The sequence below is a fragment of the Oncorhynchus clarkii genome, chromosome 3 (genome assembly GCF_045791955.1).
Source record: "Oncorhynchus clarkii lewisi isolate Uvic-CL-2024 chromosome 3, UVic_Ocla_1.0, whole genome shotgun sequence".
NCBI classification, from domain to species: Eukaryota; Metazoa; Chordata; class Actinopteri; order Salmoniformes; family Salmonidae; genus Oncorhynchus; species Oncorhynchus clarkii.
In genome coordinates, this window is record NC_092149.1 from 55,134,471 (window position 1) to 55,162,430 (window position 27,960).

General features: G+C 37.8%; 3 protein-coding genes across 4 annotated transcripts; all 3 read left to right on the forward strand.

The window, feature by feature from the left end:
* The first annotated feature begins 1,198 nt into the window (after positions 1-1,198).
* Positions 1,199-23,007, forward strand: LOC139398529 (homeobox D3a). 2 transcript variants are annotated; one of them, XM_071144480.1, is made up of 4 exons: positions 1,199-1,416; positions 18,429-18,491; positions 20,734-21,277; positions 21,492-23,007. In XM_071144480.1, the coding sequence occupies exons 3-4, from the start codon at positions 20,824-20,826 to the stop codon at positions 22,229-22,231; spliced, it is 1,194 nt and encodes a 397-aa protein (XP_071000581.1). In that variant the 5' UTR covers positions 1,199-1,416; positions 18,429-18,491; positions 20,734-20,823; the 3' UTR covers positions 22,232-23,007. The 2 variants fall into 2 exon arrangements, with proteins under 2 accessions (XP_071000581.1, XP_071000588.1); XM_071144487.1 differs by lacking the exon at positions 1,199-1,416 and adding an exon at positions 10,282-10,512.
* Positions 9,521-11,082, forward strand: LOC139398546 (homeobox D4a). Its single transcript, XM_071144491.1, has 2 exons — positions 9,521-9,989; positions 10,416-11,082. The coding sequence occupies exons 1-2, from the start codon at positions 9,521-9,523 to the stop codon at positions 10,715-10,717; spliced, it is 771 nt and encodes a 256-aa protein (XP_071000592.1). The 3' UTR covers positions 10,718-11,082.
* A 3,139-nt stretch (positions 23,008-26,146) lies between the features above and the next one.
* On the forward strand, positions 26,147-27,155 carry LOC139406034 (homeobox protein Hox-A1-like). Its single transcript, XM_071148499.1, has 2 exons — positions 26,147-26,711; positions 26,815-27,155. Exons 1-2 carry the CDS (start codon positions 26,147-26,149, stop codon positions 27,153-27,155), a joined length of 906 nt encoding a protein of 301 aa, XP_071004600.1.
* The last annotated feature ends 805 nt before the right edge of the window (positions 27,156-27,960 follow it).

Consider the following 27,960-nt stretch of genomic DNA (forward strand, 5'->3'; position numbering starts at 1 on the left):
TGTGCTGTATTAATGTGTTTAGGTAGCCTATATTTGCGTTTATATTCAATCATGGTCCTTTATTTCACCTTTATGAATTCAATATATAAAAATAGGCCCACAAGTATAACTTGTTAGTTAGAACAGCACCTCATTTTATGATTTTAATATCCTAGGAGTAAAGGATGATAGTCTGGCCAAAAAGGTGTGTGAGGACTACAACCGAACCGCATGCATAGCTTAGTAGGTCTAAAGAGTTTTTTTCTTCTCAATAAATACCACATTTCTATTTTGGGGCTGATTTCGTGTAGTTATTTGTTGTACCCTATTTTCAACACCACATTGAGCCTGGTCGAATTTGTTTCGGTGGGAAGATCCTATAGATCTTCCTCTATCGATTTATTTTGTTTCAAAAATCTTAGTTAATACATGTGTTATGCGTTATGCGACATTGTAACCAACGCAAGACATACATTTAGCCACAACGGAAATGTTGCTAATGAAAAGATTATCTTTGATTAGTGGTCAAAATATTGCATAGTGCCAGTGCCAATGAAAGTTTTCATTATTATTTTGTATCTTGTTTTTACAACAAACAAAAAAATACTATGTTGGCCTCATGTTTCCTGTTATATAAGACCAAATGTACTTTATTACAACCATTGACCTATTCTAGAATATAGTTTATTAGCTGTATGAAATGTTTAGGCTCGACATTTACTCAACATGTTTAGTATAACTGATGTTTATGCTCGTCAACATGGTAATATCTATGTTATTATAATGTTAGAAAAAATAATATATTCCGTATGCACGAATCTTCTGACTCAATCAAAACTAGCACATTTGGTTATTCTGCGGTTAAAATCTAACATGTAAAATTTCAATTCGGGAAGCAGGGGCATTGTTCGTTAACTTTCCAAATGAGATTTTCAAGCAAAGCTTTCTGAGAAAAAAATGGGGAATGGCCCCCGCCATTATGCGCAAAACAGGGTGAATTGCTGCAGTCGAAATTTCTTTTTGTGAGAGGAGAATTTACAACTTGGTAATAGACCTTTTTATGTGCCTCTATCGCCTGTCATTGGATGCCACTGGTCATGTGCAAGAGGCAAACGTCTTCATGGCCCTTTTCCTGATTTCCCAAGCGGTTTTTTCTCTGCATTCTGCTGCTATACCGTCCCCAACCAAAACGCTCAGCCTACACTCGCTCAAAATTTGCCTTATTATTGCCTGAATGAAAGTGTGAACCTACCAGATCCTCGATAACTATATAGTTATTTACTTGACTGGTCAGGGCTAGCGTTTCTTCCTGTGTGCATACCGAACATCGAAAGGAGAGCCTCTGCTGTTCATCATCCGTATAGTTTCACTGTAACATCATGTATTATTTATACAGAGTCACCACAAGAAAACACATGGATTACCCAACTGCATTAGGTAAGCATTTAATGTTACAAACATCATGTTAGAATGGTTGTTTATTGAATTTCTCTATGCTACTTCCTGTCTCGTTGCACCAGGGTATATTAGCAGTATAGGCTAATCAGAACCTCAGTCGAGATGATATGTATAGACTAAAGCCAAAAGACACATGTTTAAGATAACTAAAACTGCTGTTATGCATGTATTATGAGTCAACACCAATGAACGTTTACATTTAACATTGCATGTGAATCTGAACGCATAAAACTGTGATCGGTATTTTACCAATAGGCTACGTATGATTGAATTGTAATTTGCTGTGACAATGGGTTGACGTGTTCATGTTAGTTTAGCCAAACTGATTAATGTGTAAGGACGCATATTTAGCTTCAGTAGCCTAAAACGAATGTTTACTAACTTTGAAGTGCTTGCAGGGATGGGTTCTTTCGATGTTTGTGCGTATGAACAGTATATGTCGGTCTGTCTGTATGTCTGTCCGTCTATATGTTTTCGTTATATATGTGTATCTTTGTGTATGTTTGATATATATATATATATATATAATTGATTGTATAATGTCTCTGAAGTGACACGCAGCCTAATTGAGTTTTGAGGAGCTGGCTGCCAGATGATTTTAGACAGTTCGATTTTCTAAGTGAATTCTATTCATTAGTCCTCTTTTGGTGCATGAAGTCGATGTCAATTACTGTTGTGCGAGGTAATGGATATCTGCATGATGGAATTTGTATGAAGTCACCTGATATGGTCTTAATATTAGTTCCACGTTCTGTCAGGGACGTTGTGTAGGCCTACTTGTGAATATATCGTTACACTCAAGCTATTGCTCCATAGGCCATATAATAACAACAATAGACCTACTACACATTGTTATATAGTTGAACTAAACAAGGTAACCATTTGCATTGTATTTTCAGATATGGATGTTTAGAACATTTGAATTTGTCATGTTGTAACACACACACACGTGTGGAAAAAAATGCAACATATAATGTTAACCTTTCAGAAATGCAGTTGTTGAGCTTTCCCACCAGAGAAGCAGTTTTCATAGATGTTTTCAGCTGCCTGAGATGGGGGGCAACGGAACAAAGACAGTATTTCACTGTTGCCTGACAGGCAGCTGCGAAAGTATTTACAGCCTTACTGCAATGCGGCAAACGAGAGAAAGCCTGGAACGAGGGCAGCCTATAAAAGTGGGGCCTGCGAATGACAAAACGCGGAGCATTTAAATTACTCGATTAGCTTCTAGTCTTAACTCTGGATCGGAAATCACATCACGTCCCAATATATATATGAATATAGCGTTGTCATTTCGTTCTTCGTTTGTTCTTATATCATATCGCCCATAAATTAAATACAATATTACACTGTATATCAACGTATCATATATCATTTATCTAAAAAATAAACAGAGCGAGAGAACAGTACCCTTGATTATTATGTTTGGTGTGTGTTTTGTATTGCAGTGTTAAACATGTTGCGGTTGCAGTGGTTAGCCATACGAAGGATTTTTTTTTGGATTGCCAGTCTAGTTTCGCCTATAAATTATGCAATTAATGAACATCGTGGGAGCATATTAATCCAATAATCTGCGGTATAAGGGATGAACGAATAATAAACCTAGATCATCTATGGATTTTTCTCGGATTGAACTGCATACAAAGCCTACCATTTAAACATATAGCAAAATATAATGGCATGCAAGTTTATGCTAAAATCCAGTTTATGCTAAAATGCAACAAATTGGTTATGTGCCATATTGATGGGGAGAAAAACTGGATTTCACGCTGAAAAAGGGAAATTATTATCATGTTCCAGCAAGAGGCGCTGTTGTCCAACATTCAGTTATCCCTTGGTTCTTTTTCCGCATAGTTTACCTTATAGGTCACCGAACTGGAATATGATTGGTCCTTACACAATATGACCGAACGATGCGTAGTATGCCTAAGAAATTGAAAGGAAGTGGTTTCTGAATTGAAATATCAGTCTGTATGTAGGTGACGTTTTCGTATAACCAAACTATTTTTTTTAAGAGGGTATAGTTAATAAGGAGAGTGGTGGAGTCATATGAGACTGGCCTACACCAATGCGTGTGATGCATTTGATGGTTAGAACGTTTTAATAGTCGTGTGTGCTTCTGAATCACATCAAGCCAGCAGGGCATCTTTTATGAAACTTTACTGAAAGGAAACGGTGGGCGAAACACCCACAGATGTGTGTAGACTACGTCAGATCACAGAGTCATCATCCGTTTTTTTTAAGTTAGGCCTTTATGAGCAAGCAGTCAAGCAGAGAAAAAATATATATAGGTAGTTGACCTTTACAGTCAGGTCCAAAATGATTGGCACCCTTGACTAAGATGAGCAAAAAAGACTGTATAAAATAAATTATACAAATATGAACTTATATTGTTTGTTCAAAACAATTGGGAAATTATATTATTTTATACTAATACAACTGCCCACAGAAAGAGATTTTGTGGTTACACTTAATTTTATCAAAAATATATGGGTCAAAATTATTGGCAATGACTTTTTTCAATACCTTTCAATACCTCACCTTGCTAGGATAATGGCACTGAGCCTTTTTTCTAAAATGTTTGTGATATTGGAGAACACATTCGGAGGGATCTTAGACCATTCCTCCATCCAGAATCTTTCCAGATCCTTGATAACCTTCATCTGCGTTTTTGAACTGCCCTCTTCAATTCAAACCACAGGTTTTCAATGGGGTTCAAGTCCGGAGACTGAGACAGCCATAGCAAAATGTTGATTTTGTGTCAATTAACAATATGTCTATGGATTTTGATGTGTGCTTGGGCTTGGGCTTATTGTCTTGCTGGAAGATACACTTGCAGCCGCGTTTCAGCCTCCTGGCAGAGGCAACCAGGTGTTTTGGCTAAAATGTCCTGGTACTGGAGTAAAGTTGATGATGCGGTTGACCTTAACAAGGGCCCCAGGACCAGTGGAAGCAAAATAGCCCCATAATATCAAAGGTCCACCACCATATTTTACAGTAGGTATATGGGGTACTTTTTTACATGTGCATTCTCATTTCAACACCAAACCCATCATTGGTGTGAGTGGCCAGAGAGTTCTATTTTCATGTCATCCAACAAATGTAAATGGCTGGAGTTTGCTAAACGGCATTGGAACTTGGATTGGAACCGGTGCTATGGTCAGATGACATGAATATGTAGCTCTTTGGCCACACACACGCCAGTGGTGGGTTTGGCGTCAAAATTAGGAGGCATTTGCAGAAATGAACCCCATACCTACTGTAAAATATGTTGGTGGATCTTTGACGTTATAGGGCTATTTTGCTTCCACTGGTCCTGGGGCCCTTGTTAAGATCAAATGCATCATGAACTTTACCCAGTACCAGGACATTTTAGCCAAAAACCTGGTTGCCTCTGCCAGGAGGCTGAAACGTGGCCGGAAGTGTATCTTCCAGCAAGACAATAACCCCAAGCACAGATCAATATCTACAAAGAAATGGTTAATTGATCCCAAAATCAACATTTTGCAATGGCCGCCTCAGTCTCCGGACTTGAACCCCATTGAAAACCTGTGATTTGAATTGAAGAAGTGAAGGTTATCAAGGATCTGGAAAGATTCTGCATTGATGAATGCTCTAAGATCCCTCCCAATGTGTTCTCTAACTCATAAAACATTTTAATAAAAGGCTCAGTTAATTATCCTTGCAAAGTAAGTGAGGTAGGCTATTGAAAGTTATTAAAAACAAAAAATAAATATATATTATTACTTGCTGGACAAGATATCTTTCTCCAAGTAATTGTATTAGTATAAAATAATTTAATTTCTCCATCTTTTTGAGCATACAATATAGCTCAGTATTTGTATTATTTATTTTATACAGTCATTTTTGCTCATCTTTATCAAGGGTGCCAATCATTTTGAACCTAACTATAGAACAGATTACTTTATTAGACTTTTGACATGTCTTCTATTGACCTAAAAACACATATTCATATTAACGACGCACATTAAATTCCACAACAAGGTGAACTTGAAATAGCAAGTGTGAAACAAAAATATATATATTATTTTTAACATTTTTATTGCATAACATGTATTATAATTATACATCCCTTTTATTTTATATACCATCAAGCTAATCGGCGTTATTGAATAAGTGCAACTTTGAGGGTTATTTATGGCACCAGTGCGGTGTCATGAATGGCTGTGGGGGGAGCACGTGATGCCATTAAACTTTGTTTTATGGCCTGGGAGTTGACAAGCCAAAATATAATCCTCATTGTGTATTAGTAAGGCCGTGCAGATGGCTTGGAATAGACCTTGGAATTGGTGGAAGCAAGTATAAACCTCTGGTTTTGTCTGAACATGGATATGTTTGCCTATTCGATGCAATACGTTGGTCTTTGCGGTGAGCTCTGTTTTATCATTTGATAGGCTACTAAAACTACTGCGTGCGCATGCTGATGTCATCAGGTATACATGTCTGTCTCCTGCAGTTTTGTTTGCCTGCTTCGAAATCCAGGACTTGAACCACAGTAGGATGTGTATTTTGCATTGGCCAGGATGTACGGGAAACAATTAGGAAATGTTTGAATATGTCAATACTTGGCTGTTTACGGCTGTTATAACCAATAATCGTTCAAATCAGTCGTTAGATAAACAATGCATTTTGGACAATGGCTAATATTGTAGCCTATAGGCATATTCGTTTTTGCTTCAAATAGACTAATATTGCGTGATGGTTTATTAAAACCTGTAACATTTGAATTTGTCTGCAATACGCACATATTTTAATGACAATGGCCAATAGGCTTGTGGGGATCTGAAGTCTTTGAATTCGGAGGGAAAAATATCAACCTGTTGTCACAGACTTAATGGCGTTTACAGTTATTAGCGTTTCCTTAAATTACGTTTTGGTGACATAGGCCTTGTTACAACTCTGTATTAATTAAGTTAAATACACATCAGTCCTTCTGAATCTTAATACCCCAACAAAATCTTAAAAATAGCCATGCTCTATCGCGCCCCCTAGTAGTGTACAGAATATTATCGAATCATAATTCCTTGTACTATCGTCAATTGACCCATATCAGGGTGTTTCTATAGGCCTACATTGTGACGTTATGTAGGAAGTGAAGTGATGACATTGGAAGTGATGATTTAGTTTGTTATCCAATACAAACACTTTTACATGAGGCAGCATGAGGCAAGGACAACATGCACGAATCAGAATTGTGTTATAAAGGACTACACTACAGTAGGCATAGGCCTAGGTTTTTCTTTTTTTCTTCTCTTTTAGCAATGTAAAGGAGTATTTTTTTAAATTGTTTTTCTGCAGCCTGTCTGCCACTTTGACAATTAGTGTATTTCGAAGTTCAATGCACTGACAACCGCTTTAATAGGCCTACAATTGACAGGCTATATTATATTGAGATGGTATTTTTATTGAAATGAGAATTGCATTTCTAAAATAATTTCAGTAGTCTAAGATGGCATGTTTAAAAGAGTAGCTTTATTGTCTCTTTATTTATAATAAATAGCCCACAAATAAGATTTCAGGAGAAATACAAATGTTTTTTGCAACTTAAATCCATAGGCTAAATTATACATGTTGTCGATGGTGTTTTGGCATAGAATCTGGCTTTAGTGACATAGCTACTTGAAATCGGAACAATTACCTATTAACAGTTGTAGAGTAACATAACTCTAAATAGATCACAAAACATAGCAAGTTGGTTCATTCTTGGTTCAAACGAAGGATAAAGACAAGTGCTGACTTCATCGTTCTTTTGTTCCTCGGTATCCTATCTCGGCTTTGACCGAGCAGTTGTCTGAACAAGTCTCAGGGCAAGGTGAAACCTAGGTCAAGCTGTCCAACACATATTAAAATGTTGTGACGTGTAATTACAAAGGTGTAAAGAGTGTGATTAATATTTTCCAATAAGATTATTTGAAAATGGGACGAAAACCTTTCGACTATCTCAAGGTTAAATAAAGGCTTCTAATGTGGTCAATTTTAGTTTTTGAAAACGTTGTAGAAGTGTTGTGAAACGTTCGACCTATAACCTTCGTTCTTAAACTACTAGAATTAGACTACCGAAATTAGACTACTGAAACTGTCCAGTAACAAAACATGAAGTCGGCCTGGCCTATAATTTTGAGAAAATAATTTAAGGACACATCTTCGGGCATCTTACCATAAGGCCTGTGTGAACACTCAGTCAAATTTAGAAAGCACTTGGCCAATCAAGTGTTTTAAAACGAACAATTTAATTTAATTTAAATATAAATTTAATACAAAAATGTATGTTATTATAGGACAATAGCACAGTGGCATATTCCCTAGACTTTAGACCAACGGAGGTAGTCAACTGAAGGGTCGTTTGGGAATCGTGAACTTTTGTACTTTTTGAGCTGTCGCTAAAGTAAAAATAATTGAACTTTTGATACGTTTGCAAATCATTTAGTTTGACCTCGTGGCCTTTAGCCTCTTTTCTTATGGGTCCACTCGATATTCAAGCCTCGGATTGTGGGTAGAGCGTAGGCTGGTTAACTTGTTTTTAAAAAATGGAATCATTCCAAAGTGAGTACCGGTAGTCTATACCAATTAATAGTGAATGACCTATGTTGTTTGCCTATAACCTCTAACCAATAGGCCTAACCTGTTGACATGTTTTTTTAAATGCATTTCGAAGCTGGAACAGAATTGCTAATTTTACTGATGAACAACTAAGGATCTGATTAATCAGGGGCTATGATTTGATGGAAGTTATCGAAACATATTTTGATACACATCCATTGTTTACAATTGTCGACGGTATAAGAGTGTATTGAGTATGAATAGGTTTTTTATTTGTATTTTTGAGAACGGAATCTAAAGGCTGGACTCGAATTGAGAGAAATGATGGGACCCCTGTATTCCGTCGTCTATATATACCCTGTAGAACCGAATTTGTGTGATAAAACAACAGTCACAGATTCGATTCTAGGGGAGTATATGGTCGATGCAAAAACTTCGATTTACTTTACTGCTTTTATATAATTTCTAATCATAACTATTTATAACATTGTATGATGGAGTGCACATCGTTTGATTGCTGGGTTGTACCAGCTATTGTGTCTAATGGTTGTTTAAAATTATATTTATATATATTCTATTGAGTAGAATCTGTTCTAATAGTGAAAGTAAATGTTCGAGTTAATGCTCTTTCAGTGTCACTTGTCATTTCATTTGGTGATTTACGTTGATATAAAGACATCGTCCCAGTCATGCTCAGGAGAAGCCTTTTTACACGAGTCACTTTTTGGCCTGTTCACGTATCATTACAGCCAAACAGTCCTTTTCGTTTTGATAGTGAACAAAAAGTAACTTGCCATAACAAAAGTTATAGGAGACTGAAATCTAAACAGATTTTAACATGGCATCAAAGTAACGCATTTTTTTCTTACGGTTTCATACGTTTTAACATTTCAATCATTGAATTATTGACTGTTTGGCATTGGTTGGTTGCCACGAGGCTCTTTCAATAGTTTTGAAAGGGATAGGGTAGATGAAATGATGAGATTCTTGTAACTTTTGGATGACCCCTTCTTGACAAAGACAGTCCCCATCAATTGTCCCCAGGCTTTATTCCCCTCTTTTTGTGCCAGGGGGACGTTTTGTATCTTTTGTTTGTTTATCTGTCAGACTCACTGGCCTTAGTTTGATTTAGTATTGTAGAACAATAAGCATATTAACCATATTATTACACAAAACCATCTAAATGTCCATCTATACCCAAACTTTGTATTTAATCCATTCAGATCACTTCCTATTGACTGTTAGGGATGACCACAATTGATATTAAACTGTTGACATTAGGTACATACAATTTTACATTTTATTTTTCAGTATAGCGAGTACATTGCCAATCCTGCATTGGAACTGGTTAAATATTTGTTTTCATTCAAAATAATTTCGGTGTTTTTTTTTTAAAGTCAGTGGAAATTGCTGCTGTAGGTGTGCAGTGTATACCCGTTAATGAACTAGCTTTACCTCCATTGGCCAATCTGGTCACATGGTTCCCTAACTTTATTCAGTTGACAGCAAGTAGGAGGGCTTTATGGAGGGTGGAAAAAAAGACAACTCGAGAAAAATTTGTATTTTCTACCTTCAGAAATTAATGACCATGAGTTCGTTTATGGTGGACTCTAAGTATGTGGACCCAAAATTTCCTCCTTGTGAGGAATATTCGCAAAATAGCTATATACCTGACCAGGGGACAGACTACTACGGTCCAGCGCAGGACCCAGGTTTCCAGCATCCAGGAATCTATCCACGGTCAAACTACACTGAGCAACCCTTCAGTTGTACCACTGTGCAGGGTTCTACAGTGCAGCCGCGGGGTCATGTGCATGAGCGAGCCAGCCACCCTAGCCCTTTCACTGCACAGACCGAGCCGTGTCCCCCGGTCCAAGTGACTGGCCCCCGGACTTGTGGACAGCAACAAAACACAAAGAACCAACATGGGATACAAGCCAAGCAGCCTACAGTAGTTTACCCCTGGATGAAGAAACACCACGTTACTACGGGTAAGATTGACTCTCTCCTCCCCACGTCTCGTTGGGACAAGCTGAGGTCCAGGAATTTAGCCACATGAAAATTATTGCGTGAAATATTTATGAGTTTCTTTGAAGGGGTCGTCAATTACTCCAGTCATAAATGTTTATTGCTAAGGAAATAGGCCGCTGTCTATGTGGCCGTCTCAGAGCTCTTGAAATGTCCACTTGCCTTATGACTATGTTTTATTTTATTGTGTGTCGACAATATTTCAGATGAAGAGGGTGAAAATAGAACAAATTGAATGAAAGTTTGGTCATAGTTTCGTCCAATTTCATTTCTGGATCAAGTTTTTCATTGTTTTGTTTTTAGCTAGAAGTTTGGAGCGTCCCGTGAAGGGCTGTTATTTTTGTTAACTGGGACCTAATTGGCTCACATTGGTGTTTTGTTTCTCACAGTAAACCCGGACTACACAGGACCTGAACCGAAACGGTCTCGGACAGCTTATACAAGACAGCAGGTTTTGGAACTGGAAAAGGAGTTTCATTTTAACAGGTATCTGACCAGGCGGCGTCGCATAGAGATTGCCCATACACTCGTTCTCTCCGAGCGTCAGATCAAAATCTGGTTTCAAAACAGAAGAATGAAATGGAAAAAAGACCACAAACTACCGAACACAAAGGGAAGATCTGCATCGGCTTCCAGCCAACATTTACAAACTATTCAGAAGGATAACCAGACTGATATCACAACTTTATGAATATTGTGGGAAATTTTGAATCTTACATGAACTGTAGGCCTATAAAACTATTTCCCATTTGACTTTGCATGATCTCAAACATGGCATTTTCGTCATAGGCAGTTACATTCAGAAGGACCCTCGATGTGTGTTGGATCGCTGAATTGAGTCAACTTCCAACATTGTAACTGAAAGGTGCTCAGAAGATACGAGTGCGTCACTACATGCTTCACATGCTTCAAAGAGGTAGCAGTAGATCGAACGAGAACTTTCGCTTTCGGACGAAAGCCTGTTAAAGAGGTTTTCATATGGTAGGCCTACTCTTCTTGCTTGCTATGGTTCTCTTTCCACCACACAAGTCAGAGTACTGCCTGAACATTTATATCTTTATTTAAAAGGGGGAAAAAACTTACAATTATGTGAAACTTTTGTACACGTTAATATGAAATTGTCTTGTGATGAAATCAAGCTTCTAAAAAGAACCATATTTGATTCATATATTGCAAAAAATAAAATGACCATTGCACACAAAGCATCAGTTGATCCATACATTTGTGACAATATTTGTTACTTTTATATAGCCTAGTTTTTTTTAAAGTAGTGAACTCGTATTTATGGGTGCTAACTGGTTGAATTGTTCTGTTTACGTTTTCTGATCTTTTATACAATAAAGTTTTTAAAATGGCGTTAAATTCTATCGAGAAACAAGACATTCCTGTGTGCAGACCTTTCCCAGTACCCTTATTCGGTTATAAATCTCTCTTGACATCTTTGTAAACAGTGTACATTTAAAGAGGGTCTCACAAATGGCATCTGAAACTCTTTCATGAGTTCCCTTGTTCTTTGCATCGAATTTATATTTTTTAAGATACTTCGCTATTTTTATTTTGATCCATATCAAACAGAACACTATTAAAACTATATTAAATGTGAAGGACGTTGAGGACTAAAAAAAAGGTGTCATATGTTTCCCCCATTTTTATTATACTAATTTTGTAATATAGTGTTTAAATTTCATTATGATTATTTATTTAATTAAATATCTGTACATTTCCTAAAACCCACAACTGTTCTGAACATGTTTGAGAAACAAACGTTTATTTAATGAGATATTTTCAAAACTGTTGTGGATTATTAGAATTGTCTCTTTTGTTATGCATTGTAAAATCGTTTAATTCATACGCTTAGCTGGCGTTAAAATCTAACTATGGCATTCATTTATACCAAACCAAGCCACACAGGCATTCATGTCATGTTTCAAGACAGATATTCCTGTATTACTCCAATCATCGTCCTCGTGACAAAAATAATCATAACCTCTTGTGTTGCGAAGATGTCTTCCCTCTGAAGAGTCTTCATGATGAGAAGTTGAAAAGCTATTTCAACTGAAGTTCGACAAAAAGCTCCAGAGGCAGGTTCATCCAGAGGACACTGTTTCTAGCGCCTTAGACACATTTCAGCCGCGAGGAGTGACCTCTAAACCCTTGACCCGTCCGACCAATACAGCCTTGTTTCTCTTACAGGCGCTATTCACATTGAGTTTCATTTAGATACTTTTTCTATTCTACCTTAGTATTGGTTTGCTATAGAATATTGGACGCTTATGTAACTCGGTTAAACATGTAGGCTAACTTTTTAAAGCCTATATGTATTCTGCCAGATGCACCTCAAACGGTACTGATTGTGTATTCATGTCTCACCATGTTAATATGCAATCCTGTCTGACTTTATTTTTGTACCTGCTTTTTATTCTGTACATTCACAGGTGTCATGCACAACTTTCATGGAAAAATAAAGATTGTTACTTGATGCATTATGGTGGCACAGAGCACTCACATTTGTCAATAGATTTCTTTATCAAGTATTCAGAGGTTCATGCTGGGCCATTGAGCAGATAAAATAGTTAATCAATGTGCGCGCGCGAGCACGCACGCACGCACACACACACACACACACACACACACACACACACACACACACACACACACACACACACACACACACACGATCTTGGTGGCTTTCGTGATCGTGAAATATCAGATACCCCCAAAATATTTCCATAATGCGTAAAATGAGGCATTCTGTAACATTTGGGTTCCATAGCAAAGCATAGAAGAACATGGAATAGGGCCTTACTTGCGATATACCCACATAACTCGAACTTTATGCATGTCTCTCTCTCATTGACATCAACCCATGATTTAGTCAAAGGTTACGAGTCGATACCTCAAATTAGGATTTAGCCTATGGGTTGGGTTCGACCACACATCTCGCAGACAACGTTTTTCTTAATTGTGCTTGTTTGAAAAAATGATGGCATAGTTGACTAATATAACGTGTTTCATTGGCCGGTAAGTTACATTTTATAGCAAGAATCATGAATGTCCCCTAACCCACATCAATGTTAGATTCAGTGCCATAGGTTTTATGAATGCAGGATCAGTGGGATTATATTTGTGATCAAATAAAATGTTCATGCTTGGATTAAAACTTGTTTCATTTGAGTGCTTATCTGTTTCTCTTTGTGTGTGTGTGCGCGCGTGCGTGCGTGCGTGCACGGGTGTGCATGTGTCCTCACATTTGCGCGCACTCCTTTATAAGTTTAGCTGGGGAAGCCTTGTGTCACTTACACTTATTCATCTTTAGTTTGCCACTACATGTATTTCAGTGTGCAAGCGTGATGATGTCATTGCAAAAGAAAGAAAACTGCACCAACTTCACTCGGACCAAGAAAATCCTTATGTAGCCTAAACATAGGCTAAACAACAGTTCTACATGCAACCCATGTTGTTGTACGTGTGTTTTCAAGACTATCCCAATGGATTGCTGAATATTATATTTTCATGTTTCTTTTCCACAGTGGACCTATGAGGCATGTAAACATGTAAATTGTCTCTCTTGTTCACTGAAATGACCATGGGAATAATCATAAAATGCCTTTTATGTAACACAGAGTTTGAGAAAAGCAATCATATTTCAGTACTTGCCCGACAATGTGCAGTGTGCATTGACCTACATGTCTGAACACAATAAATGAGAGCCATAAGAGGTGCCATTTTCAATGACACTGCACCGAATATGGTATACACCATTGCCGCGCTCACAATGGCTTTCAATCGGCCATATTTGATTTCCTGCTGTTCGCAGAAACTGTCTTCGCCAAGCGAGACAGCCCTTTAAGATATATTAAACTGTGCTGTCTGCATTCAAAGATATAATTCGGAGTCTATACCGCTCCTCTCTCCTTTTCTGACCACGTGATTGTCTAAATAATTAATGCAGCACGTCCCCTAGAAACACGGCGTCGTCATTAATCGCGAGGACTCTATCAGACTTGAAAACTGAAGAGATCCCAAGAAAATAATATCCAAACGCTCCGATACCCAACGCAACTGTAGCCAGCACTTTAGCACAGCATCTCAACCAATGGAAGCTTGGTAGGTAAATATTTTAAATTATTTTTTTGAGTAAGATGGTAAATGACCATATCTGTCAGATATTTGATAAATAGCGCCCTTTGATGAGTGCGCCCTGGACAGGCTGAACTTGTTATGGGTTCTTCAGTGCTGTGGTTTTTATGAAAAAAAATAGACCAAGAGGACAATGTCGATATTATAAAGTGGTAATATTTTACAACTAAGATCCGTGTTATGTTTCTTAGCAAGTGAGTAAGTAAATATTTTCAGCCACCTTTACTGTGTGAAATGGTTGTGATTATGAATGTGTGGGCAGAATGAATGCAGCACTGTTGGGCAGTTCTAGTTCGTTCTTGAGGGCTGTATGCTCGGGCCTCTGTGATTTATAATATCACCAAAGAGAGCAACTCAGTTATTGGTTTACACCAAATTGCCTGTTACAAAATGTAAACAGTGTGTTAAGATGAAAAACATTTCAAAGTGGTACAAGTGCAATATGTCATAATACAAAGACTATTCTTTGCATAACACGCCAGCTACCTGCATAATGGTAAAAAACAAAAAATCGGAAACGTTGTAAGAATATATCTCTTTGGAATGAACTCGGATGACTCCCCTTTGCTAACATTGTTTATATTGTTGATGGGGCATAATTTGAAATGTATTTCTGAGAGTAGTAAAAGTAGTGTTTGAGCAGGTTGACAGTTATCTGCCTCGTTGTAAATCATTCTCAGTAATTCCTGAAAGGGTGCGAGGCTGTTGGGGGGCCGGGCGAACACTGTAAATCTTTCACTTTTATTACCCCATGAACATATGCTGCGACGCTAGTAGTCCTGCGTCCTTTCCTCAGTACAAGATAGGCCTACCTCTCGGCCAGCTTCCCCGCTGTCTTTTATGGCTTTAAATCTCCATCTTCCAGTGGATTTTTAACCTCACGAATTGTCATTTGAAGGCGTTTTGTAATTTACATCGAAAACAGTGACTGAAACAGAAAATGTGACTTTCCTTGAATGTGTTCAGGCTCAAAAGCAGGCTATTGTACGGCCGAACACCATGAGAAATAGCACAGAAGAGACGAGGGTTTCCAAATTTGTTTATTTGTATACAATTCCACCGGCCTTTTCTCATGCATTAATAATATTGGTCAATAGATTTCATAACATTCTAAAATGCACATCTCACATCTCATATTGTAGAGGTAAAAAAAACGTTTTATTTTTTAAACAATTGTGATAACAATATGATAGCAGTTTCAAGTACCAATAATGCATCTAAATACACGTCCAAATGTATCAGAAATTATGTTCAGAACCCTACATTTGTACAGAATTCTCAAAACTACATTCTAATCAAGGTTGTATTTTTATTAATTCATTTCTCTTTCAACAGCAGTTTTATGAGAAATCAAATATTACCAAAATACCGTATAAGGGCTATATAATCAGGTAAACATGAAATGCACTTTGTATGTATGTATTATCTCTTAAAGACGACTAAATAGCCACCCGTGTCATTAAATTGGCATAGTATGCCCAGTAACCTGACCGAATAATACATCTAATTATATTTCTACAATGGAAAGAAGATCATCACCAGAATGAAATCCAAGTTGATCGCAAGTTGAGCATTTTCACTATGGACACAGGTCAGATAAAGAAATGTAAACGCCATCATTTAAAGAAAGGATTTGGGAGTCAAGGCTTGCTTGCAGAAGCAGCCTCAATCAGAACATCCCGATCACGTGAACAAATATGCTTGTATTTTAAGGTCGTGCCTTTATTTGTCATCATAAAGGTTTCCTGAAACACCAAAAATCTTAATGATAGCTTCATTTCGGTGACTGTGTCTGAAAACCTGTATTTTTCAATGGGAGATGATTGCCAGATTTTTTTGGGGTGGAATAAGGATGCCTTGGTTTTTTATTGGTAGTTGAGCGTGAGTCTTTCCATTCTATCGGGAATACTGTCTGCATTGGTATATGGAAATGTCTGAAAAACCGCAAGATCAGGTTTAGGACAGTATTGTCTACAGACAAAGGGTGAAGGATATATTCTAGAGACTGCAAGGAAAGGAATTGAGACTAAGAAACACAAGTATATGATAAATTGATTTACAGGTAAGCAATTGTATGGCAAAATACAACCTTTAACCATAGCTTTACACAATGCTAGAGAATAAATATGATTTATTCCATTCAAAGGAGTTGATCTTTATTAATGTCGCTCTTGTCGGTAACTACGCTTATAGCTTAAGTCTTATGGACCTTAGATACGATTTTAAGACAGGTTCACAATTTTGAGCAACCACTTTGAAAGGTTAGTTTGGACAGACGTATTTTGACAATTGGTTTTCAGCTGATTTTGCAGTTTGATGAAAACTGACCAAAAGAAAAGGAAAAAGAAGCAGAGGAACTTTTCATTCGGACTCCTAGGTTGTTAGATCGTAAATCACATTAATTTGTTGTCTTATCGTCACAGTGATGTTAGACATGATTTATGTGGTTTCAACTATATGGCTTTGTTAACCTGCAAATGTTATAATATTTGGAATGGATTCAATTGTTTTAATTTGTGTTAGAGAACTACTTTCAGGATTTCTCCATTTGTAAATAAGAAATATATAAATAGATATAGACGTATTTTTTATTTCAATAACATAGGCTATATGAAACACTTTCAGTTGACGTTCTGCACTCATTTCTACTTAGGCTTACATGATTCCTTCGTGAAGTTATTGGATAATTCTGAATCGCAAATGTTTTTTTTTTATAGGCCTTTGAGAATCAAATATGAATTAAGAACAGGTCTAAACAATAGGCTATTGTTCGAATACTGCTCAGGTTGACTTGTCCTTTTATGTTATTGACTGTAATATATGTTCAAGTCATTATGAATGATTTTTAATTCACTATTGTCTGACTATACTGCGCTTTGATAACGAAATATGACTGGCTGACAAATACTGAATTTAAACAAATTGTATTCCAAGTAAATATTTGCAAAGTATTTTTAGTTCAGAATGTGCGTTTAGTGGCAACACATTTTAATGGAAATATGCCTGGAAGCTATAAAGAGCTGCCAAACTAGCGATAAGAATCAAATGACAATAACAAAAACAACACATCCAATAATTCGGAGGATTTACACTCAAATTCGTCTTAAATGTAGCCAAATTAACAAGCTTATAAAAGCTATAGGCCTTAGCTTTATACACATGTTTAAGTATGAACAATTAGTTAATTATATCATATCTTGCTTCCCAGCCCAGGGATGCACAAAAGGGATATTATTGGTTATTTTTTGACTACTAAAGTAAACGTTCAAAATAAACCATCTTTAAAGTCAACTTTATATCCAAAGCGCACAATGGACACAAAGAAAACGATGAAATACAAGCAGACATTGTATATACCAAACTTACCGTAGCAATGCGTAGGCGAGAAACATTGTTGTCTGAAAAGACAAGTCATGTCTGGCCAGAGTAGTAACAACATGTGGTAACAATACACTTTCAAATCCACTCAAAACATATCGACTTCGACTTCAACATAATTTCGGAGTTCTGCACATTTCTAAAACACGCTAGGCTATATGTCAATGATAACATTTGCTATTTGCCGAGAGACACTATTCTCAATCATGTTCTATTAGCTTACAGATAGCTAAGTAAAGCATAGTTAAAACTTACATCAAGTAGCCTACAGACTAGTTTCTTATTTCTGATGATTATCTCCTCAAATGTGGCCATGTGTCCCATCATCAGGCAATGTTTCAGCTTTTAAAAAACGGGTGAAAAGTACTGTGGTTAGGATTTCATTGTGACTTTCTTGAACGCCTTCCGCTCGTTGTTCATTAATCTATGAGTTATTGCTGAACAAGCCAAAGGTCAGCCAAAAGGCTTATGACTGCTAAATATTTTGGCCAGCTCTTTCTTTGTTTAGAATCTTCAGTGTAAGATTTTCTTCTCCATCACTGAACTACATTTTCGGTTTTAAAATGCCTTAAAATAAATAATATTGTGTTGGAATTTGTGGTTGCTGAATTGTCCCATTTCTTATCGTGTATGCTCTTATGATGATTAGAAAAGATACTTGTTCATAGAAGTTCATTATGGTGCTATATCAAATTCTCACTGTAAAAAAAATAAAACCAGTAGGCCTACGATGGCATTTCAACAGAACATCTAAGCAATAGAAATGGTTCAGTTTGTTATATGAAATGATTACCCTACAGTAATCCAATGTCCTTCCAATAAAATGAGGAAATGGTGGTGCTCAAGCAGTTTTGTGAAACTCCATGTATTGTTTTCGCTTTCAGGTCGAGGTGGATGTAACGATGAGCACGTGAAGAAAAATACGACACATATCTGCATAAAATACGGTGAGCAGCATTTATTTAATGAACTTCCGTTACATATTCACATCACATATAGAAAACAAGCCTGTATGTGTCATGCATAGGCCTATATATGCATTTTTTTTACTCTCAAAAAACAGTGTTCAAAAGGTAAAGTTAAGTAAAATGTAAAGATAAACAGATGATCTAGATTATAAATTCCACTGTTTAATTCAATTCTCCGGATTAGCATGTTCAGTTTCCCTTGTAGGCCAATATAACCAAGTCTACCAGAGGCTCGTTTAAAACATGCACTTTATTCTTTAAACATTGAAGAATGTTCATCATCTTGACATGCAAGAATGCAGAGTAAGGCCAGATGCAAGTTGCAACAGAACATCATTTCTTTGTTTAAACAGAGCATAGGGAACATATCCATACACTAGTTGGTTATGAGATATACATACCCCACTGGGCACAGATGTCATTTCAACGTTTAGTTTGGATTTACATTTGGTTGAGTTGTCAACTAACGTAAATTCAATGTGAAATCAACAAAAAAAAGTCTTAATATCATAGGATTTAGGTTAAAAGTAGGGTTTTTGGAAAAATACGAAATTCCTTTGTGCTTTTTGCAATTCAAATAAGTTTTCCAAGTTGAGTCAACGTCATCACATATCATTTTGCTGTTGGAATGGCGTGGAAACAACGTTGATTCAACCAGTTTTTGCCCAGTGGGACATTCAGAAGTAACATTTAAAATCAAAACATAATTCACCAGTCATCCCATCACCTCAATACGAATTTCAAACAGGAATATGTCCACTTTTGCGTCAGTGACGATGGTCCTCTTTATAAACAAAACGATTCCATTTTCTGCGGTTTCAAACGTGCGTTTGCGAGAGCGTAGTAGCGGCAATGCAGAATGATTGTTGAGGCTCGATTTATATAAACGGCCTCTCTATTATTGCTGCAGAACTTGCAGAGTATGGCATTTTTTAGCTTGCCTTCCTCCTACGCTTAGTTTTACACTTCTGAGGGTAGCAAGTCTTGAGGAGTGATTTTCTTTTCATTCCTCTCTAAGGCGTTTACGACCATAACATTTGCAGTCATAAATTTTGCTGCGGTCCACAATGACAGGTGCATTGATATGCACGCGCGGACATTCAGGGAAGACTGATTCAACTACTGTAGGCTATTAGTTTGTCTCCATGCATGCCTTGGTCATTCAGTGTGTTACTTATGTCAAGAATTGAATGTGAAATCGTTTCCAAAAGCAGTGAGATATGTTGGGTGAAAAAAATATCGTTTTTATATGTAGTCTAGGCTCTGGTAGATTGGTAGCTACAGTCTAAATATAGGCTTACTGATTACAGGCTACATGAGGGTGCCAGAATTCAAGAGCAAAGTTTTGACACCGATGCATTTGTTTTATATGCACATAATTAGCATATAAGGATCCCACCCATTCCGACCACCCCAATATTTTTGGTGAGAAACAGGGAGAGGGGATGGCACTTATTTTAGCATCATAACCCCCCTTAGCACACGTGCATTGTGATAATATGTTCTAAAATAATTTCATGGTTTAATAATAGCTTTTTGAATAAGGTTATGGAAGTAGCATTCAAAATATTTAAAAAATAAAACTTACAGGAGCGCGAGATGGACTTAATAAGTTAACAACAAATAAACAAAACATATGAACGAGATTTCGTTTATAAATCAGATTTCCAAATCAAACGAGAGAAGTCGTATTACATGTTGACGTGTTAAATAGGAAAGTAAGAGCTGATGGTGGTTTGTGATTAGTTAGGCTACTGAAAGGAATATTGTGTGGGTAACCAAATGCTGATTCAGCTTATTTTCTTAAGTAATTCAAGAAGATCTTTTGATCTTTTGGCAAAAGTTAAACGTTAACTCTTTTGTGCCAAACATGCCAAATGGTTCAAAGGGGAGAGGTTAAGAAGGCCTATTGATGATTTGATAGTTAAAGAAAGCATAGTTTGGAAAGTGAAGTTATAACTATTACAAAACAGCATTTTTTTGTTTTTATTTTCATAATAGATCACGTGATCAAATATGATTGTATTTGTTTATAATATGGCCTGGACTTATACTGAAACCAACACCAGACTTCAGGAATCTTAAGAAAAGGACTAAATGTTCGGTTTATTGATGGAAGGTTATTTTTCAATCCATAGTACAGTGTATGCTCAATCATAGTTTAGTACACGTTCAATTCATATTGCCTACATTATGAGCCTAACAACTCTTCTCTTCGTAGGTCAAGGAATACAGAGGCGGTGGGAAACTCCAATCACGTGATACAAGAACACCCATGCCATTGGATAGGGCCTTGGTTTGAATCTTCACAATGCAGAAAGCTACATACTACGATAATTCTGGACTTTTTGGAAGCTACTCTTACCCCAAATCCGACTCATATATGTATGGCCCATCTCACCAGCCCTACCCCACTTCTAACCTTGAGAGTGATTATCAGGGTCCAGTTTGTCCAATACAAACCACAACTGTACGGCCACCAACTCATAAAGACAATGACATGAACGGCAACTGCATGCGACCAAGTAGCAGCCAAGGAAACACCCAACAGTCGAGTATTGGTGAACAGCCGCAGGCACCTCCATTGTCGGCATCTTCCCCTAACTCCAGCAACACTTCATCTCAGAAGAAGAAATCTCCCCCAAACAATGCTTCAAATACTGCCACCCCAGTCATTAACAAGCAAATTTTCCCATGGATGAAGGAGACGCGATCGAACGCCAAACAGAAAAGCAACAGCAGCAACAATTGTACAACTGCAGAAGGTACAGTGTGTGTGTGTGTGTGTATGTGCGTGTGTGCGCGTGCGCGTGCGTGTGTGTGTTTCAGCATGATTCGTCTGGACATGGTGGTGCGTAATGCGTGCGTAAAAGGGCGATTATTCTACTGTGCGCATGGGTCATTTTAGGCAACTGCGTAGGCCTATGTGAAATCATTCATAATACATAGAGACTTATGGTGTTTACTATGTATTTTCAGGTGAGTCCTGCGATGAAAAAAGTCCACCTGGTCCAGCCTCCAAACGGGTCCGAACTGCCTACACCAGTGCACAACTTGTAGAACTTGAGAAGGAGTTCCATTTCAACCGGTACCTGTGTCGTCCCCGAAGAGTGGAGATGGCTAATTTATTGAATCTCACTGAGCGCCAAATAAAGATCTGGTTTCAAAACAGAAGGATGAAATACAAAAAGGATCAGAAGGCTAAGGGGATAATGCACTCTCCCATCGGACACTCCCCGGACAGAAGCCCACCATTAAGTGGCCCAAATCACATTGGATATTCTGTAAATGTAAACAGCCTCAGCTATGATGCGCCCTCGCCCCCATCATTCGCCAAACCCCAGCAAAACATGTACGGCTTGGCTGCGTACACGGCACCATTAGGTGGTTGCATACCGCAACAAAAAAGGTATCCGGGGTCCGAATACGAACACCACAGCATGCAAGGCAATGGTGGCTTTGCCAACGCTAATTTGCAAGGCAGTCCGGTGTACGTTGGGGGAAATTTCGTTGATTCCATGCCAGCCTCGGGCCCCATGTTCAACCTCGGCCATCTCCCTCATCCCTCATCCGCCAGCGTGGACTACAGCTGTGCCGCTCAGATTCCAGGCAACCACCACCATGGACCCTGTGACCCCCATCCCACATACACAGACCTCACCTCTCACCATGCGTCTCAGGGAAGGATTCAGGAAGCGCCTAAACTAACGCATTTGTAATTTGTGAGGAATCCATCTGTGTGCCCAAATTATGTTACGCTCTTTTATTACCTCACTAGTCTAAAGTAATTTATATGATTACACTACAAGTGAGTCATGTGTATTACCCAGTATTATTATTGATATTACTATTAATGCTATTGTGTAATTATTTTCTAAGAATAGCTGTGGTACATTTTTCTTGACTGTTGAGGATGCGTAGAGGAGACCGTTTGTTTGTCAGTTGTTCGTTTTCTGAAGTGCAATGCGCAGTATGGGGACTGAAAATGTCATAACATTACTTGAAGGTAAGTCCTGTAGATCTGACAGTAGTCACCCATCTTTATAGGGATGGATTTTATAGAAAAAAAAACTCTAAGGTGTCTGTTTGTTAATTTCAAATTTTCTAAATTTGAAGCGTCTTATTTATTTTTCCAAGATTGTATTGCATTTATCTCCTTTCCTATATGTATTATTTAACGATTTTTTGTATCACACATTATTTATCATTTACATATATGCCTATTTATATGGACATCTAGAATTTATGCAACATAGTTCGACAGACTTTGACATCATAGCCCTTCAATAGGTACACAGGTTTTTGGTGAATGCTAGTTTTAAGACATGGTTTCAATGGCTGGTGGTTTTATGTTGTTGTAGTAGAAACCCCCTAAGTGTAAATCTTGGAGTATTGGGGCATTTTTCATGATTTATCTTGTGTCAATACCTCTATGAAAAACAAAGTTATATGTAGCCTTTTGAAATACCGAATATTATAAAAATGTAACACACCAGCATGTCATTTGTCGTCATTGCCAATTTTCATATCACGTCATTGTTATTTCATCAGTTGGACTGTCCATGCATACATTTATGAAACGCTAATGATATGAAAATGTTCTATTTTATTGTGTTTAACATTTTGTAAATAAAGTGCTTAAATTTACACAATGGATGAAAAGCACCGTTATTTATACACATAACAGACGTAGAAACGTGAAATTGCCACCATTTTGAAGTATAATGACATTGTAAATAGAAGGCTTATAGCCTTAACAAAGAAATGGCATGTCTCGTCGCTCAAATCAGACACACACGGAAGACTATCCGTTTTTCACATATGAGGGGAGAGTGAAATTGAATCGAAAGAGTAACCAGATACCGTGTATGTCTGCTTGATGCTGAAGAAATGCACATTTTCCAAGACACAGACACTCCTATTAGGCCTGAAGTCAAATTGCGCAGGAAGACTATATTCTTCACAATGTAAGCTCCATTTTTGACAGGGAAGGCTAATTAATTTGCTTTTTCCAATTATTTTTTGTTTCCAAAACGTATATTTCATCTCAAAGTTGCTGATTTATTACCACAGTCTATCGTGAAGCAGACCACACGTTCCACATTTTTTATGAGGATTTTCCTTTATCAATGTCATTATTTGAAACTGTAGGCTAAACAAGTCCACATACTGTGTAGGCGTATAACAACAGAAAACACTTGGAGTGTTCTTTAACGTTTGAGAAGCACAAAGAATATATTTGCGTAACAAAATATTCGTAAATCGGAAAAATACATAGGCCACAGTATAGGCCTAATATTCTACAATAGTCTGTTCAACGTTAGTGAGTGACAAAGGATGGATGCTGCAGCGGTAGGCTATGTTGAGCTAGGCATCTATAGCAGAGTGCCCCGCATCCTTTCTTCCTACTGGAGAGAACATTTCAAAGCTCATTAATCAAAAACTCGTCGCTTTCAGACTCCACACTGATTCCACCTCCTTGTGAACAAAGCATTTGCATTCCAAATTCTAGAAACACATTTCAAACTGAGAGGCCAAACTTTGGTAGATGTACAAAGAGCACATAGCCCTGGCTTAATAAATGTCACGGAATGAGAGGGACGAGGGCGCGCTTAGACAACGATTCTGAGCCACGGAAGGTATCATTAGAGGCGTCGAGAGAAAGTAAGTGGGTCTGGAAATGTGTTCAATGCATTCAATTCCTCAGATAAGAAAAGCATTATAGACTGATTCAACGTCTGAATGAAATTAAACCAAAGTAATTCGCGAAAGCTGTTTATAGCACATGATTAATAATTTGCATTTTTCTAATATGTTAAAATAGAATCTCAGCCTTTTAATTACTTTGATTGTATGCCCTACATCAGAGGCACTGAAGTACCATCTTGTTCGACACAGTAGATGGCGGCCATTTTAACCCTCGGTGAGCTTGTCCTTTCATCTTTCCTCATACATTTTCTCCATCCAGATAACGATGACGTTGATACCTTGATATAATGGACTTTGCGCACATCACCCAACCAACGCTGGAGCTATTATAATGGGGGTAAAGCCAAAAATAAATCTCTCTCCAAAGAAGGAAGCCAATTCAAATAAGGATTCAAAGAGTGAATTAAGATTAAATGTACGTTTGATCCTTCCATAAAGGGTACGTGGCACCTATGATTCCTTCAGTGATATTTTCGTTTTATATATGACATGGACACACCATAAAGGTGAAACAGATTGCCCACAGTGCGCCATAACGTTAATAGGTTTATGATGGGTAATGGCCCTGGAATGGTTTGCCCATATATTTGATTTACTCAACAATATGCTTGACATTCAAGCACACTCTTCAGTTAATTATTGCAAGATTATTATGAAGCTTATAGCTACTACAAAGGAAATTAAGAGGGAAATACATTTCTTGTTTACAGTGACGTGTGCAGTAGAGTGTGCAGGTGGAGCCTATCATTGGTCACGCTACAGCATCAACCAAGAGCAACTTTCTCTGTTGTTCCCGCCAGTCCCCCTCTCACATGGTTGTAAACTAAGGTCTGTCTCCATATGGTTCAAATAAGTTCCAATTAGTTATTGTACAGAAGTCCCACAATGTTATTTTAGACTATTCTCATATATCTCGAAATTGTATTTGGTAGGCCTATCTGATATTGGTGACAGAAACTGTACTATTCAGGAGGCATTTAGAGTACTTGGCTGTCAGCATAGTGTGTATCTGGGCGGCACATTATCACTTGAACATAGCTATGTATCCTTCTATCAAAATGTTTTTTTGTGTGCATGGCTAGTCATGTATCCGTGGACCCCCATCATTTCAGTCACTTTGTCGGCATTTGCGGTGCAGGCCTGTGCATGCTTTGTGTTCGCTAGGCCTACTTCATAAAAACAGTGTGTGTAATTTGGCATGTATTTAAACAATAAAAAATGTATTGTGAACATGATAATGTATCAAACAGTTTGTTTTGACACAGAAACACCGCCAACGTTAACTTGTTTAGTATAACTTTTACGAGTAAAACAAATATATAATAGATATACATTTTACTGCTTCCCTGTTAAAGTATCATATGGGCCTATAAATAAATATGATATTGTCATTATTGATTATCGTTACTAGTAGTACAGGCCCTAGTAGGAGTAATTTTTTGTTATTGTTATGGTAGTAGGCCTAATCGTAGTAGTGGTGGTAGAGGCATGCCAGCGCGTCTTTTACATTTTCACACATAAAACGGCTAATAATGATTACAATTACAAAACATTGGATGTCTAACACCAACCCATTCCTGTTTACTTCACAATAACTTTAAACATGAGCTTATTACATTATAACACAAACAATGATTATTGTTATGACGTACACAGTATATGCGTCATTTATATGGAACGTACTTGGGAGTTATAGTCCATGCACATCCTTGCCGGTCCGTAGGGAACGAAGTTAAGTGCAGCTCACTTGGGTGCTCCACTTTGTGGCCCTGATTGGATAAAAGGGGCCCAGACCACGCCTGCTCAGTAGTGGGTCATATTTACATGTTGGGCCAGGAAGTACAGTAGGCTAACTAATGAGGACAAGGGGCGCTGGAAATCATTAACCTCTGGTGGATTTACAACGCCGATTTACAAGGGCCAACATGAGCTCGTATTTAGACTTCTACTCGGAAGGCGACATGATGCCATTGCCTGTGAAATTCTGTCACGACGAACACAAACCAGGGACACTTCAGTACCACGGGGAGATAGTTGGGAGACTTTCGTCAGGTATGCTGGACCACCAGAGCAGCAGTCGGTCGATATCAGGAGGAGTGCATCATCAAGGTGTGTTTAAGGTGCCACGCGATAGCGACGCATCTGTATCTGATGGCAATTACGTGGATCAGGGACTTGCTTATAAATTGGCATATGGATGCTACAACGACGTGGAACAGAACAGGGTGCATACCCAGTGCGTGAACTCGGCATATTCAGGAAACGGTCCTTTCCCCAGCCATCCCACAGAGACCTACTACCACGATATTAGAGAAACAAACCAGCAGTGGCAGAGCATAAAGATATCGCGAGGATTCGTCAATGCCAGTCATCAGAATGCATCAACATCCCATGAGAATTGTCCAAGAACTGGTCCTAGGCAAGAGGAGCCGCAAGTTTTGGCAAATACATTTGACTGGATGAAAATCAAAAGAAGCAACCCCAAAATCAGTAAGTAAATGCTACTCTATAATTGAAAAACAAAACATATAATTGATTAACTTTAACTGACTATAAAGACTCAACCTGACATTGTTATTTGACTATTTTACAGGTAAAGCTATTGAATATGGATTATCGAACGCCGGATCAATTCCAAGAACAAATTTCACAACCAAGCAGTTAACAGAATTAGAAAAAGAATTTCATTTCAACAAGTATCTCACCAGGTCAAGAAGGGTTGAGATAGCCCATAGTTTGCACCTGAATGAAACCCAGGTGAAAATATGGTTTCAAAACAGAAGAATGAAACAAAAGAAGAGAGAGAAAGAAGGCCTTACTAGGATGTGCGTGCCTCCCACATCGAAGAACTCAGACTCGTCCCCATCATCAGAATTCAACTCTCCAGTTTCATCCCCTCCCTGCTCGCCCATCACGCTCTCCCACAGCGGATAACTGGAGGGGTTGAGCACATCATTGTGGTTTACTCAGAGTTCTGTTGTCACCTTAGGCTTTTCTTATCTGTTGTAAATAAGATACACCCACTAATTGCACTAATGTCTTTTATGATATTAAGAATTAACACGGTGCCTTTTGTTAAGTTATCTGACTGAGGGAAAGTTCCAACATGTTGTGAATGAAATTGTTTGTGAAGTTTCAATCAAGGGCCACTGTTTGTGTCTTGAACTATAATTGCCTTACTTATTGATGACTGATCGAAGCGTTACACTGAATTAACCAAATATTAAACCAAATGCCTTATTATGTAAAGATTAGGTTTATAAAATCAAGTGTGAATCAGACATTTGCAGGGGGAAGCCCCGAAGTGTTAGAAGTGATGCAATGCAATTGTTAATAAAATGTCAATTAAGTTTACATCTTTCTCAAACTACTCTCCGACTTCTATCATGAGCTATGCAGTCTATTTAACTACCCATGTACTGTATGTCTATGTCACCCTGAATTAACCAAATATGTTTTATTTAAAAGCCATGGTGTAAGGTTGTGCTCAGGATATTTCTTCAGTCTGCTGAAGAATGCACTAACGCTCAGGTTTAAATATACGATTGTTGAGTATAATAATAGCATCATTGAAGAGTCACTGCAGTTATACCATTTGAAGTGACAGCAATTAATAAAATACATATAACTCATGTCGACATTCACGTTGTATTTAGTCTCAGATTGAAAACGCACCTTTCATGAATGTCAATTTTGCAAATGGTTTGTCCATTTTCAACTACAAACAAAGTTCCGTGTG

Excerpts from the sequence above, each read along its gene's own strand:
- LOC139398546 (XM_071144491.1), top strand. The coding sequence starts at position 9,521 with ATGGAGGGTGGAAAAAAAGACAACTCGAGAAAAATTTGTATTTTCTAC. Across the intron at positions 9,990-10,415 it reads GAAACACCACGTTACTACGG|TAAACCCGGACTACACAGGA; the intron begins GTAAGATTGACT and ends TGTTTCTCACAG.
- LOC139398529 (XM_071144480.1), top strand. The coding sequence starts at position 20,824 with ATGCAGAAAGCTACATACTACGATAATTCTGGACTTTTTGGAAGCTAC. Across the intron at positions 21,278-21,491 it reads CAATTGTACAACTGCAGAAG|GTGAGTCCTGCGATGAAAAA; the intron begins GTACAGTGTGTG and ends ATGTATTTTCAG.
- LOC139406034 (XM_071148499.1), top strand. The coding sequence starts at position 26,147 with ATGAGCTCGTATTTAGACTTCTACTCGGAAGGCGACATGATGCCATTG. Across the intron at positions 26,712-26,814 it reads AAGAAGCAACCCCAAAATCA|GTAAAGCTATTGAATATGGA; the intron begins GTAAGTAAATGC and ends ACTATTTTACAG.